The following is a 16751-nucleotide window of genomic DNA, read 5'->3' as shown; positions in this document are numbered from 1 at the left end:
TCTGAAAACTGCACTGGGCTCTGAATTTCTATTGCCTATACACTCCTAGGGGGTGAAAGAACATTAGAGAAAAAGATAACAACAAAGATGCCGAAATGTGTTATCAGATCAAAGTGTATGATTATGTTGCATAGATTTTATCACTGATGGTTCATTGGTGACATGTCCTGGGGGCATGAGTTTCCTCAGTCCAGGAAAAGAAATTCAGCTAATAATTCAGCTAATAACAGTGAACCATGTTTTATCAGCTTGGCCTTCTAAAACCCTAAGCATTTTAAAAAAGAAGATTCAAACACCAGGGAATAACAAAAACATTATTTTCTACAGCACCTTTCATGCTGCAATACGCCAGTGACGTGACTTTCAACACTAACCATTTCCATCACATCAAATAAAAAATGAAAACTTTGAGATTGTTTAAAGGCAAAAGCTAAGCTTAATTAAACACTGTTTTAAAATACCTGAAGATTTAGAGTCTGTAATTGGTCATTGTATGAATTCTGCTGTCGACTTAAAAAAGCCTTAATTGGTTTATCTCAGATTAGCTGATCTACTTGTCAACTGTACTCCATCATACATTTTACAATCTATCTAGTAGCAGACTGAAAATGCAGTCTGTGAACAAACATGATCTTACTTTTTTAAAACTTATAAAAAATGTTTACCACTTTAACATTTATTTCTATTAAATATGTTACTCTAATATTTAATGCTATCACACTAATTTGATTTGCAATTGGGCTTCAAAGCCATTAGCTGGAACACTTCTTTAAAACTGCTTTGCTGACCAATTTTATATCTGGTGGCATCCATCCTTGGGATAAAAGAATTCGAGTCTGAAAAAAAAGGTCCTGTGTACAGTATATGAAGTTGACTGCCTGACCTGCTTTCTTAAAAAAATTACCAAAATAATTTTTCAGAAGCTATTCGGAATTGTTTGGAATCTTAGCAAACACCATCAGCAGGCATTTTCATCTTTCAAGTCTAAAAAGGTGTTTGGATGATCAAAAATGCATAATTGTTTGTTAATATTAATACATCAGTTGTAAAAAAACATAAATATGGACTAATTCAAGCTGAGGAAAAGACTTTGCTGGTTTCAAAGTCAAACATAAGTGTTGCTACCATGGTACTGGGCCTGTCTGGCATACATGTACAACCATCAGCTGAGTCAGCAGTTGTTTTACAATCTCTGCACTCCCTCAGAATTCAGCCCATTCTTTCTCTTCTTTATTCATTCACATTTGCCCCTTTTATGGTTCCTGCCTGGTGCTGTTGTTCTTATTTCCTTTTTCTGCCTCTTCTTTTACATCTCACATTCTTCTCATTTTGCCTTCACCCCATAAAAGGTCTTTAGTTCCCACCTCTTCCCTTTCCCCTCAGTCTCTTCTCTTTCCATTGTCTCCTCTTTTGCAGCCCTCACTGCACCAGGTGCCCACTCTGTCTTCACCAATCTTTTAGTTGCACCCTGGGCAGTGGCAGTGATGGGTCCTCCTACTTTCCCTTCTTTTCTGCCAGTGTCCCATCTGACGAGGTGTTGACCCCCCAAAACTCTCTGCATCCTATTTACTGTCCTTTTCTCAACATTAGTCATCCTACCACCTGCCGCACCTTTGGCAATATCTCCTCGGTTTGTCCCTCTTTCCTTTCCCTGCTAGTGTCCTTCCTTGGGTGGGGTTGTCCCCTTTCAAAATTTGAATCCTTGAATGCTCTTGGTAAAACCCACCTCGCAGGAACAGCCCGGCATGTAACACTCTAGTTGAAGCCTAATTCTGGATTCTATTGAATAAATGTCTTATATAACATTCTAAAATGTATTTTTTAAAGTTGGGTGTGTCAGTTAATAAGGACAAAAAGAGTCCCTTTACAGCCTTCAAATATCTTGGAATTATTTATGTCTCCCTACTGAAATATGGGGTTCCCTGAGATACAGAGTTTCTAGTTCACCCCTTAAGTAAGATGCTGGATGCAACGGGCAAGACTTCAGGAATAGTGTCCTTGCTTTATTCTTTGTTATTGAAATCCTTATAAAACTCTAATAATCAGTGAGACCTCCCGAAAGAGACCTACAGTAAAAGGCAGTATCTCATAAGACACTCTAGGGGTAATTTGAATTCTGCATCTAAAAATCTTGATCACCAGCTCATTCATTTTAACTTTTTTATAGGCCTCACCTAACCCCTCAGAGATGGTTTTTAATACTGTATTATTAATACAGTATACAGTATTACAGTATCACTGACTCTCTCAGGTGTACTCTGTGTTCCCAGGGGGCCACGGGCATATTCTTTCACATTGTTTTAATTTTGAGAAAAGGTAGGTGCAACACTGTCCACAATGTTGAAACACAGATTTCCTTGCTATTACTATTACTGCTGAATGACAAGTCCTATATTGGCTTAATAGCACTGCAGTAAAGGGTCTGCCACCAAAAGAATAATTTTGCGTTGTTGGCAGCCACCTCACTCTCTTCTCAGGCTCCAAATTGCCTTTATTGATGTTTCACAAATGGAGCTGTCTACTGCTCAGGTTTTTGGTCTCTGGGAGACCAGTGTAGAAGACATAAAAACATTGTTGTTCCCTCTACCATCCTCTATTTGCTGAATTGGTTTCACTGGCCATCTGGGATAGAGTGGATTTTGAGGAAAACTGGAATGGAATGTTTGATATTTGAAATCTTCTTCGAATATCTGGGTTGTACTAGTGTTCCTGACTCTATACTTCATGCCCACCAGTCTTTTTTCTGCCATCTGCAGTTACTTATTAGCACGCTGCTGGAAGCTTTTGATGTAATAGCTGCCTGATCCCTCACTAATACAACCTCTTCCATTAGGTTTGGAATCTTCATGTTCAAGGGCATTGGTTCACAGTACTGAGGCCTTCCTAGTTTTCCTTATCTCACTTTCTGAACATTATTCTGATTTATTCAAATTGATATACAGTATATACACAACTTCACTTTGGGACCACAAACAGAAATAAAAATAATTTCTTATTCAAATATCTTACAAATTGTCAATTGTCTACAAAATAAGCTTATTTAGGCCCAATATTCTAGTCCAGAAAAATCTGTTGATTTTCCTTCAGTCATACCCTCTTCCTTCTTCCAGGTGGTGTTCAATTCTTGTTGCAAAAAGTATAAACACTTATAAAAAGGATTTGAGCCATTAATATCAATACTTACTGTGATCATATTGAGATGTTATAAATTTCTATTACAAATTTCTACAAACGTTTTGACAGTTACTTCAGGACTTAATTCCTAGCAGACTCTGCTGAGCCCTCTGTAACTGCTGGGTTTATTTTCAGATAATTTTCTGTCATAATTCCTTTGCTCATTTCCTCTTTTTATTGCCTTGGTGGTCTAGACCTAACTCTTACAAAGCAGTTTACCCAATTAATATTACAGGTTAAAATTTGAATATATGTGTGGGAATTGTGACAAGCTGTAATGTTTTCTGGTTCAATGACCTCTTTTTGATAAATTGTTTATTAAACATTTACAGTTATTTTTACAGTACCGCTTTGTGGGGATAGCTCTATTCCTTAGCTAGTGTTAAAATATCTTAACTAACTAATCAATCACATCCCTCATCTCTGATTTAGCTTCATCACCCTGTTCTCCTCCCCATTGATAGCTGGTGTGTTGTGTGTTCTGGTGCACTATGGCTGCTGTTGCATCATCCAGCTGGGGCTGCACGTTTGGTGATGGTGGAGGGGAGTCCCCATTACCTGTAAAACACTTTGAGTGCCCAGAAAAATGCTATATAAGTGTAAGGAATTACAGTATTAATTACTAATAATAATCCCCTTCAATATGCCTGGCAATTTCCACTACATCTTGGCATCTTGTTAGTTTTTAGCCATCCTACAGTAACTCTGTAGATTTTCAGTCAGTTATATTAAAATTTCAAAATACTACTGGAGTTACTTCTAATTCTATTGGACATGCTATGACTGGAAAAAAAGTATAATATTTATTTTATCATGTTTATTACAGTGCAGAGAAAAAGGTTTTGAAGACCATAATTTCTTAAAACACCATCATTTTTAAAACACTTCTTAGAACACCATCATTCTTAAAAGTCATAAAACGTTTTAATAAAAGATTAATATAACTTGAATACATGAATAACACAAAGACATAAGATTCCTGTAAGTGTTTATCAGTCTCTCACATTAACTTTTAGAATTTAGGCCCATTCTTCCTTATATTTCAGGGGGTTACTTGCATGAACAGTCTGCCATAACATTTCAGTTTAGGTCTGAACTTTGACTTGGCAAATCCAAAAGACAAAATTTATTTTTCTGTCATTCTGTTGTAGATCTGTTTGTATGTATGGTTTAATTGTCTTGCATGATCCACTTTTGACTCAGCTGATGAATGGATGGCCTGACAGTCTCTTCCTGTACTGGCTGATACAACGCTGAATTCATAGTTCTGTCAATTATGGCAAAATGTCAGAGTCCTCAGGCAGGAAAGCAGCCCCTAACCACATTCTATTGGAAGGCAGTGTTTGTTTTCCCATGTAATAATTCATGCAACATGTTCTCATACAACAATTTAAAGAACTTTTCACTTGTGTGCACAGAGAACATTCTTCCAATAGTCTTATGGATCGTTTATGTGTTCTTTGACAAACATGAAATGGGCTGCAGTCTGCTTCCTAGAAAGCAATGTGTTCTTCCCTGCTATCCCCACATGAAAACCATTCTTGTTCAGTCTTTTACACATTGGTCCAGCATGAACACTGACATTAGTGACAGTGAAAGAGGCCTGCAGATCCTATGTGTTTACTCTGGAGTAATTTGTAACTTCAAGAATGATTTTCCAGGTTGTTCTTGGGGGAATGACCAGTCCTGGGTAGTGTCACTCTGGTTTTGAATATTTTCCATTTACTTACTATCTATATGACAGAGGACGGAAAGAGCACCAAATGTTAAGTAATGGGTTTGTAAACCTCTCCACACTGATGAGCATTGACTACTAAATTATTTGTTGTTTTTTTTTGTTGTAATATTTGTGTTGCAAAAATGTAAAATTGGTAATAATCGATCCAATTATTTAAGTAAAAAAAGGTCTTGATTAATCACAAATATGGTAAGAAAATTCAGTTCCAATAATTACAGAATATATCGGAGGTTCACATTTTGTTAGCATTAATCTCCTGTTATAAGGGGTTTTCATCCACTTTTTGGATTTTTGTACCAAATAACTCTTTGCATAATTTATTTCCTCCACTGCTGTATTCTTTTTGGTCTTTACATTGGCTACACTAAAATGCTTTTAGTTGCACCCGTAGTTTGGTAAACTCTCATAGTATTCTTATTTTGCTCTCTGTTGTACAACTCTCCTTCCATTTTTTTCTCTAATTTCTCTATTGTACAATGTAAGCCATTGATGTTTGTTTAAGGGATGAGTTGTTTTACAGTTTTACATTATGTTTTTGAAGTATAATAATATAAATTTAAATTATTGTACTTAGTAGAGTACATTGATAATATGCATGGATGCGCTGTTATTAAGTGCTCTAAACATCATTTCAAAATCAATGCTGAATCTCAAAAGATAACCACTGAAATTAAAAATTCACACTTCAGCTCCAGGCACCAAGTAGCAATGTTTTTTTTGATGATTAGGCAGTGGAAGTACATAAAAAGTAAAGAAATGGATGTATCATTAACTTTTGTCTTGGCTTTCCTGTTCTAATTTGCTAAGTGATGTTTTGGAGTATGTAAAGAGTTTCTAGCTGAATGTAAAGAAATTAGGCTCAAGAGCAGATCACAGCTACTCATGTTTCCACATGCAATGAATCTGGGAAAACTGGGCAGCTGTAATTGTGAATTCCTCTTCTGAACCTTTTCAGAAGACTAGCTATTGCACTTTCATGTTTTTAGTGTTACTGAATGTACAGAACATATATATTTATTTTTTTGTGACTTTGTTCGGCAAGTAACATATTGTCCTTAAATTGTGTAAGCTCCTTGTATGAACTATTAGAATTATCACAACACTATGTGTTGCTAGGATTTTAATGTTGCCTGACTTTTTTTTTGTGTTTTAAAAATCTTGTCAATGACCTTCAATGTAGAAATCAGACAACAAAGAGCTAAAATAATAAACAAATCCATCCAGTAGAGGGTGTATCCAAGTAACATATGCTGTATGTTAAAACATTGTATTTAAAATCAAAGTATACAGTACGTGAATGCTTTGTACTATATATAAAAACAACTAGGTAGGTCCCTTTTCATAAAGGCCCATAAGAAATGGAGGGCAAGGGCCACCATTGTTCTTAACCATCCAACACTGGAAGTGGAGATGATGTGGTCAGCATCACACTCTGGCCAGCCTATTACCTGCAGAAGGATTAACCCCAGGACTATGTTGGAAAGCAGGCTGAGTAGACCTGGGAGCTGTCTGGAAGGAATTAGAGCTAGCTATATCGCTTGCCCCTACCTGGGATTGAACCTGGGACCTTCCACTCAGGAAGCGAGACACCCTTGCTATCTGAGCTACCATGGCTCCATATGAAAATGATAACACTTATTAATTATTATTAATAGTTATAATACATTTGCAGCCAGAATGTAAGTGTCAATTACTATTGTAAAACCAAAAAAACAAGTGAGAAAAAGGACTTCAGAAAAGTTTATATTTTTTGTGCCAATAATGACCTGTATCCTATACTTCAAATTAAATAATTCTAAATATATCTTTTAAGAGGTCTTGTGTCCTATGGCCCCAGGCTCCACATTGTTGTGATCCTCACCAGGTGTAAAGGCTTTGTGATAATTGATGGAAATAACAGTAGAGTTGCTTAAAAATGGGGAATGCCCTTGATAACATGCAGTCTAACAGCAAGGTCAATAAATGCCTCATGTATGGTGGCACAGTGAAGACTAGCATTATAAAGTTTAAAGGCAAACCACAGTATTAGTTGCCTTGTTGCAAGCAGACAAATAAGAGAGATCTGAACTCTGTGACACTTCCAATGTCTGAACAACAATAGTCCAGACTCCAGTCTAGTTTTCTAAAGCTTTGCTGACTTTTTTCTCCTTATACCATCAAGTGCTTTTTCGTGGTTTGTTTTCATTTTATACACCATGTTACTGAAAACAGAGAAACAAAAATTGTATGGATTTATATTATTATTACAAGCCTTACTTCACCAATACCGCACATTACAGAAATGGGAGTAACATACTGTAAGCTTATTTTTTAATAGTCATTAGCCTATGTACCTACAGTATTGCTTTTAGACATAAATACATGTATATTCCAGTCCATGTTTTGAGCAACTCAAGAAATGAAATTTTAGATTGGATTAGATCCAAATGCATGCAATTATATTACATTAAATTGAAAGTACAGTAAAGGAGGTGTAAGCACAATTAAGAATATGTTGTCGTAATAAACATTTGGAGAAACTGGGTGGACTCAACTAGTAACTAGTATGCTGAGTACTGTAAAGTGAAGGTACTGTGGCCAAGTTATCTACTGTTATCTACAGTAACTCTGCAAGTTATAAGGTGGTCCAATTAAATCAGCCATCTCAAATGTGTAGCTAATGCCATGGTACAGAATATGGAACACACCAGAACAAATAAAAGTCATTTAACATGCACACATTGGATATATAGTTCATTAACCATGGGGAACGGCGAAAAGGTACATTCATTCTCATTCCCTTGTGTTCATATGAACTATCCTAACAGCTCTGACTCATCACAGAACATGGAGGAAAGCTTCTCTTACCCATAAATTCGATGCCCAAGTGGTCTGCTGCTCCGGCAGAGAAATGGAAAAAAAAAGAGAGAAAGACTGTTAGACAACAATCTACCGGCTAACATTTGCACACATTCTTCCACACACAGAGGACACATCTCAAAGGGAGCAGTGCTTGAGTAGCAGGATTCTAGTTGTCACATGAGGAGTACAGGGAATTAATTAATTTAGAAAATAATTCTCCAAAGGGATTGCAAAAGGAAAAATAACTATTATATTATGACTATTAGAAATGGTTCTAAATTCAAACCTGGAAGATTTTAAATGTATCCCAATTTTGGAAGCAAAACACCCACTTTAACAAATTCCTATTCCAAACAAATGTCTTCTAACAAGGGTTGACTAATCAACTACTGTATCTTTCCTTGAAATCTAACCACTTCAGATCATTTAGATTAATCAAGAATATCAATTCATGGACAAGGCCATATACAGAAAATGAAGCTGCCGCTATGAAATATTGTCACAGACCAGTAAGTGGATTTTTTCTTTTAATCTGGATATTCTACAATTTTAGTATGGCTATAGCCAAAATACATGAGCACATAAGGGAAGGGTTCCTTTTTTTTTACTTATCAACAGCAACTGGAAAACACCCTATTAAGGGTAACTTTGTACATCAAGAGAATTAAAGTTTTGAAGGGAGATATTGTGTAAGTAGAACCAGACCTAGTGTGTTCGAGCTGCTAGGATAATCTCCCTCTTAAAAACTACGTCACACTGATTGAAAATAGTAAAAATGAGGAATCACACAACTATACAGTATGTGGCTTCCAATTTAGCGGCATAAGGGAAGCTAGGCTAAAAAATGCAAGGTTTATGTATCAAATATAAAACAAGAAAAAATTAAAACAATATTAATTCCAAACAGGATACATTCTTTCATTAGATTTTGATGATAGGTTTGGATAACAGACCCATTAGATGAAGGTACAGGTAGCAAGATGTGTGCTGTTTACTGTATGTTTCATACAGGAAATGATATTCTTGAATAAAACAAAGTAGCAGATCAGATTTGCACTGATAGAGGAGACATTAAAATACTGTGGCACTACTGTCAGAACTGTAAGAAAATCAGAGAAGAGAAGCAAAAAACTAAAGAAAAAATGTAATAAAATCTGATTGAAATATGAATCTTAATACATTCTAGCATAATATAACTTGCTTCAGATTCAGTTTCTCCACAACAGGCTGGGCTCAGCATACTGATAATGTGTTTTCTACTGTACATGTACAGTATGTCTATACAAGGTTCTTCATATCACACAAGGTAAAGGTACAATATTGTACTATTTACAGTATGTAAGCTCAAACTGTGCATACTACACTATGTCCATATCAAGGGAGGTTTAATTTTTCAGTTACTTAGAGTTTGGTTTCCTTGGCACATCTTCATCTTTGGTTCTCAAACTGGCACCCATACAGTATATTGCGTGTGTGTATGGGTGGTTGTGCACCATGTGAAGGACTGGGGTGCTGTGGTCCAGAGAGCAGTCCTGCCTTGCACCCTTTGCCTGCTGGGTTAGCCTCTGTGGATAAAACCCTTACTGAGAATGGAAGGCTGGCTGGCTCTTCACCTTTGTTCGCTTGTCAGGTCTTTCTTCACTGAAGGGTCAGAGAGAAACAGGAGCTGGAAAATGAGTCCAATGGGACTGAACATATTTCAGAGCAGGATAGATGGAAGAGTGTTTAAAAAAGTGTTTTGCTACTTTTGAACATGCAGTGTAGTGTAAGTGGACAGGATAGCATAGGTGAGCCTGAAGTACTTCTTTGAACTAATTACTTTTTTTTAAAATGGTTGCTTCCAATTGCTTCCAAAAAATGAAAAAGATATACTGTAGGGTCTTGATATGTGTGAATCTGTCATTCGTGCATTTGCTTATTTGCTATTTGGTCAGGGCAACAGGGTCTTGTATGGATGAAGAGCAGAGCAAAATGAAAATGAGCTGAAGGTTGTTAGCAGCAACTTTCAAATTAGCTGCCCAACATACTGGAATCGTGAGATAAATCTAGCTAGTGAGTGAGGCTCTCCCTGCCATCTGCCCAAGTACCCACTACCCAGCATCTGCATCTCAACATGGTCTTGTTTTTGAATTGTAATGAACACTCCAGGTACTGTGTCAGCAGTATGGAAGAAAGTTTGTGTTGTTTCTTTTAGTTAATCAATGTTATTAAAATTAATGTAAAGCCAATGCATTAGTACTTTGATTATCTTTTAAAGGAAGGGTAACCTGTCTTTTAACCATACATACTACTGTACATACAATATTGTAGTACAGTATAGAGGTGGACTTGGTTTTATCTGAATTTGGCTATTTGCAATGAACCCTCATGATTGTTGAGACCCTACTATACTGGATTAAAAAAAGTGAAATGAGTTTCCTTGCTTAATTTTTTGCTCTGGATAATCTCTAGGTTCCACTGTTATGAGAGGTAACAATTGGCATGCCTTTCATGCTAGTAGGGGAATGCTTCATATAAAGTAATAAGCAAAAGTACTTGCAACACAGATTCAGAAAGGGCACTAATATTTACTCTCTAAATTAATTTTTTAAAGCGCTTATCATTGGCTTTTGATAAGTCAACAAAGGCCAAGTGGAAAAATATGTGACCCTACCTCTTTTGCTTGTTAAAGAAAGAATGTGAAAGAATAACCGATTTTCAAAAACATAAAATAAATAAAATTCCACATGCAGCTTAGGTAAACTGTTGGCAATTTACCATTAGCAATTTTGAATAAGTGCAGCGTAAGTAGTGGGTGAGAAACCACCCTAAATGGAGCTGTGCTCACCGTTTTTCCCCTCTACAGCGAACTCCTGCTTTCACATTGTCAAGTGACCCTTGGAGATCATGCAAAAAACAATGCATTAAAAGTATTAAAAGAGTAAAACTATGTAAAGCAAAACAGCATTTCTACTGAGAGGGATCGCGTAATGGTGTGTATCTAACAGGATAAGGAATTGTGGGAATGGGGTTATGTCGGTCTACTGTCACTGGATCTACAGTATAGCATAACAGTAGCTCATTAAAGCCTGCCTGTCTGTGTCTTCTCCTTGACACCATGCTGCACAGTACCACACCCTCTCTCTTCTGCTCATCACAATCAGCTTTCCTCAAAAACATGCAGATGGATGACAGTCCACTTTTTTCTTCACACTCAGGCTATTTCTGTATTCCATTACACTGGTGACAAGCACTATTAACAAGCAATCCTGTATTCTTACTTTTCCCATTTGTGAGATAAAGATCTAACACCTTATTTCAGAAGTCGATGTGCATAAATAAGAGTTACTCCTGGTGTTCCTTTGATTTTTCTTTTACATTCTTGCCAAAACTCAACTGTAGGACTAATTAAAAAATGTGAGTTCACAAGACAGAGGGAGTTCACTTCCTTTAAAAGCTGACATTTATCTTTCAAGCACAGTGCATTTAATATGTGAGGCAAGCAGAAAATGATTATCTGTATAAATATAAATTATAAATTAAAAAATGGACAGCTTTAGGAAAACAGACTATCCTAACCTATGTTTTTAAACACTTTAACACTGTTAAAAAATAAAAGAAAAATTAATGCTTCAGTCATTTTTCATAGACTGAGGTGATCTTGAAATTTAGTCACATTAGCTCTAATGACATACAAATCAAACAAACCAGTGAACAATACTGCTTTGATGTTTTTACACAGATTAAACCTCTGGATCTGTACATATTAATTTGGATATAACAACTTGTTGTTATCTTCAGATTATCTAAGACTTTTTTCAGAAGGGATGCCATATTGACATGTTGCAGGAGATTTTGATTGAATTGGGGTGCAACAGAAAAGAAAATACTGTAAACATCTCCGAGGTTGATGAGTAATAAAACCTTTAAATAAAAAGTCATCATTAAGTATGTAGTGGTAATACATCCTTATTTGGAATCTAAGATTTTTTTTCTCTCTTGTTAGAGAATTTAAAAGAAAAAAACATATGTACAGTTCCCTATCTTGCGTTCGAGATATCTTTTCAGCACACAACCTACGCGGTTCAGTAAACTTTCCCGACAAGAACAGGCGACCTATCTTTAAAATGTCTCCTGTTAAATATTTGCCCGCAGCCTATCTTTCTGAGCTGTTTTCACATGGGGTGGTGACATGAGAACAGGATTAAAATAAAAACAAAAATGCCAGGAGAATATTAAAATACGAAATCTTGGTACAGTACCTCCAGCTGTGCAATTCTGAAGCATTGTTACTGTATGTTAGTCTACAGAAACAAAGTGTGAGAGAACCACTTTAAAAAACATTAAGTATCACATTTTGCAGTCTGATAAAATTGATTAGTCTACTACATACTGAAGATATGAGTTATAACAGGGTGATTGACCTTAGCAAAAGACCCTTTAGGCTCTGTCAATTAGATTGGGAACTTTTCTAAGGTTATACTATGCTGTTTACATTGCATTACATTGCATGTTATGTATAGAGAAGGAAATCATGGGAGGACTGGATTCAAGAATCAAAAACCTAGAAGGCATTGACAAAATGTCTCCTTTACTGTATGTACTGTGCAGAGCGCACGTCCTAATTTTCATTCTTGCTCATCCTAAATTAAATGAGTTTATAACAGACATTTGGGAGGAAGGTTAGATCTTAATCTCACACACGGCTGCTCACCTACGTATAGTCTCACACCCAGGTCTTCTCTTTGTGTCTCACTCTTGCATCCCCCACTTTGGCATCTACAGTATACCCTTGCAGCACCTCCCTAGCTCACTCCTCACAACATTGAGGGGGGTTTGGGAAGTCTATGTGAATGACTAGGCTGCCACATCCCCAGCCAGGTGAGTCACTCCAAACACTCCATATATTTGTATACTTCTGTTGCATTCATTAAGAACAAACTAAGATTTCGAAAATAAAGTTGTACATTTATTTTACATACGTGTTTGGTGTACTAATAATAATTAACTTTATTTATAGAGCACCTTTCATAGAAATAGCAGCTCAAAGTGATTTACAAACCAAGTGTAAAAATAAAAATTAAGAGATATACTTTCAGTTATAAAGGAAAACACAGTAATACAATAAAGCAACATAAATGTCAATTTATGCTTGAAAAACAAATAAATAAAAATTAGTAAAGTCGTAATCGTAAGGTGTAGTTGGACCTTTACAATTAATTTGGGACAAAAAGACACTTTTTGTACCAAAAACACTTTGACACCTTACAACCTTACATCTTGTAACATCTAAAACACTTAGATGCCTTTTAACACTTAGATGCCATATTAAGGGTATTACATTTATAAGATACTGAGAAACGTAAGAGAAGAAAGATGTTCATTTGGAAAGACAGGGAGAGTTACAGTATATGGAAAATCTGAGTAAGATTGAAACCTTATTTTGTTGCTTTCTGTTTGGCACAGTATATGCTGCATGATGGTATTCAAATATTTAGAAAGTAAGCAGTAGAAAAGCTAGAAGAATAAACCTGGACTTTATACAGTATGTCAGCTGAGACAGCAAGATTTGTCTTTGACATCCCTGAGTGTCCCCAGATGCAGGATTGACTGCTCTATCCTGCCTTATATTCTAATGAAAAGAAAAAACTCAAAGAGAAAAGGCAACAGAACCACTTTGTGAAGCCTTTTCTGTCCCAAATATCTCATAATACAATATTTGACAAAGGTGACACAGAAGATAAATGTTAAATGAAAATATTAAAATAGAAGAATTGGTATATAAAATTGTGTGCTTTAGGGGAGAACAAGACTTTGCATATGTTAAAGGAACAAGTTATTCTAACTGAGTAGCAGCAAATCTGGGATGTTGTTACATTACCCTGAATCCCTGTGTTTGTGAATATGAATATGAACTGACCAGTTAGTTGTTCATCTGGACTGAAAGATCATTTGACTTCATTTCTTGCCATCTGCCTCCTGTTGGCCTGCTGAATTGTGAGGCTGCTGTTATCAAGCAAGTGGCTGTGAATGATTTTAGAACACCTTGCCAGTACTGATACTTTCTATAGCATGGAACAAACACACACAGCACTGCCAAATAGAGATAGCACAGATGTACAGCCCATCTCTGTGGGCACATCCTAAAACACTCAGGTTTACCTCCGTGCCAACCTGCCTCTAGTACCAGACACAGCCTCTTTCTTTCTGCTGGGCTAGACTGAGTATCTCTGTTGCAGAGCCTGACTGGTTTACTTCACCCACTACAGGATCTGTCCGTCTTTGGGATCCATCTAAAACAGTAAGGGATTTATGGTGTAATAAATAAAATCCAAGTTTTTGCCAGACATTCTGGGTTTGAATCTCACAATCTCAAAAAAATGTTTTCTTTTTAGTAACAAATGTTAAATTGTACCCTCAATGGGACAGTCGTGCAGTGGATAGCATTGCTACCTGGGAGTGTCAGGACCCTGAGTTCAATTTGAGACCTGGAGTTCCAGGTGTGTGGAATTTGTATGTCCTCCCATTGTTTGCATGGGTTTGCTCTTGTTTCCTCCCCCAGTCCCAAGACATACTGGTTGATTGATAAGTTTGTGGGACAATTGGCCCTGGTGTTGAGTACTGTATGTGTACAGTATGTTTTTGTCTCTGTGTACCCTGCGATGGAACTGTCTTGCCCATGAACTGTCTTTTATTTTCTGTTGTTGAATTATTTGTATTGCCAATTCACTGATGACAGTGTGCATGGCAGTGTAGCAGGTGATAGGTAATTGTGGTTGACCTTTGAATAAAAACACATCAGTTGTGTTTCTTGTTTTGTGTAGAATATGCTTTCTCCTTGATGGAGCTTAAAAAAAATTATACTCAGTACAGTTTTCTCCTGTCAAATGCAATTTTACTGTAGTTTTCAAAACATTTTCTTTAATGGACAAACCATGATAATTATACATGTAATTAATGTATTATCTTCATATCTTCTTTAAAAGACCAGTGTGCATTACAAACTTTATTTGTAATATGAAATGAACAGAAACTGTCTGCAACTTAACTCATACAGTAACTCATTTCAAAAGATAACAAATGCATGACATTGATATCAAACATTTGAAATATCACAACATGTTAAAGTCATTTATGCACTCAGTAAAAGATGGGTCAAAAGCAGAAAGCGTACAAAATGTGTCCTTTGGTGAGTTACTACTCTTGCAAGTATGGAAATTATCCTTTCACATTTGACCTACAGTAAGAATGATTTGCAATGAGAACATTCCCTAATATACAGAGAAAAGGTAAAATGGTACTTTTGAGTGATTTTGATTGCCTCAACACTACCTTCAAAATCCAAAATAAATATTACCAGTGTATTGATCATGATTGTATTTCTTTCAGCTGTTTTGTAAGTTGGCTCCTGGCCTTCCATCTCTCTCAATTTCTTACATTCACACTGCAGCCAAAACAGCTGGGGAATTGCAAGGCACTGAGTGCTTGCGTACTCCTCTTTCACATTTTCACAAATAATAATTGAACACTGGTGTTTGTACTGCATTGACACCTTGAAATGAAAAATGGCATGGAGGAAGAACACTGCATAAATACAAAAAAAATGAAACAGTGAAAGAGGTGAAATGAAGTGAAGCTTCATCCTGCTATCGAATACTCCGAAGGGAGTCTAGGAAGTGTTACTCATCGTGGAGCCGTGTTGTGGGAGTGCCAGGATGTGGCTCTGTCCTTGGTGTGCTCCCTAACCGTCTCATTCTGCTCTTTTTGTGTGTAAAAGGGTTGCCATGGAAGCCAGGTTCCTCAGTAAGTGCACCTTGTCTCCCACTTTCACCCAAAATTTGTGATTTGGGCTTGTGCAAAACAGTATAGCCAGCGTTAATCATTTTATCGCAGCTACTTCCCTGAAGCTGCTTTAATATTGTTCTTTAGTCACCTACGATTTCAGATAAGAAAAACCCATATATCAAGAAGAAAATGTAACGATGTAAGCACTGGGAAACAAGCAGAGAATGGTTTTTAATTTAGATAAAAAGGAAAAAAAGTGGTTAGCAGCCGGAGAAGTCTATGCTCGTGAGTCTGTTATTTTTATGTTTTAACTTTGTGTTTTGCCACAAGAAATGGATAAAATATACATTTTATACCATAAAATATACCAGAGAACAACTGCTGTTAATTCGTGATGCAATATCTAAATGCAGTAATCCCCAGTAGTTACCTGCAGACCTGCGCACGGATTGCGACACAAACAAGACTCACGCGAAGAGGAGGGGGGGAAGTATGCTGGGTCGCTCGTTCACTTTAGGAGACGCGGTCTGAGGAATAAACTGAACAAACTACTACTTTTGCTTACTACTAACAAGGATTACACTTTCACCTTCACCTTCTGTTTTGTTGCTGTATACTGCAACTTTGGACATACAGTACAACAGCTGTTGTCTGGTCAAATCACACAGCTGGAAAACAACCATCCCAGCTCTCCCATTATTATATTGGGTGATTTTAACCATATTTACCTGACCAAGGAGCTACCTAAATATAAACAGTTGATTCCTGTTCAACTAGAGATGTGAAAACATTGGATCATTATTATCGCACAATAAAAGATGCGTACCATGCTAATCCTCGAGTTCACCCCTGGGGAACTCAGACCATGTGAAAGTACAACTGCTCCCTACATACAAACATAAACTTAAAACAACAAAACCCAGCAAGAAATCAGTGCGCACTTGGACATTTGCTGCAATTGAGGAGCTCAGAGATTGCTTGGATTTAACAGACTGGAATGTATTTAACAGTGCTTCTGGAAACATTAGTGAACTAACGGCCACTGTAGCATATACTGTACTGTATATAAGCTTCTATGAAGAGGTTTGTATTCCCCCCAAAATTATTGTTAAATACAACAATGTAAAGCCATGGTTCACAAAGGAATTAATAGTCCTTCAAAAAGCAAAGGAAGCAGCTCACGAAAGTGGTAACAGGGACCACTACAAACTGGCCAGAAACCAGCTCAATTTTA

At 36.6% G+C, this 16751-nt stretch overlaps 1 protein-coding gene across 1 annotated transcript in view; it reads right to left on the bottom strand.

Moving 5' to 3' along the window:
• Nucleotides 1-16751, bottom strand: part of nrg3a (neuregulin 3a) — a 424404-nt gene that overhangs the window by 43158 nt on the left and 364495 nt on the right. Inside the window, exon 4 of the mRNA XM_088635895.1 lies at nt 7760-7786. Within this exon, the coding sequence (XP_088492021.1) occupies nt 7760-7786 (27 nt within the window). The remainder of the gene's footprint in view (nt 1-7759; nt 7787-16751) is intronic.

This window comes from Lepisosteus platostomus, chromosome 6 (assembly GCF_059453375.1).
Source record: "Lepisosteus platostomus isolate fLepPlt1 chromosome 6, fLepPlt1.hap1, whole genome shotgun sequence".
Classification (NCBI taxonomy): domain Eukaryota; kingdom Metazoa; phylum Chordata; class Actinopteri; order Semionotiformes; family Lepisosteidae; genus Lepisosteus; species Lepisosteus platostomus.
The sequence above is the reverse complement of the archived record's forward strand: the minus strand, read 5'-3'. Positions and strand labels throughout refer to the sequence as shown.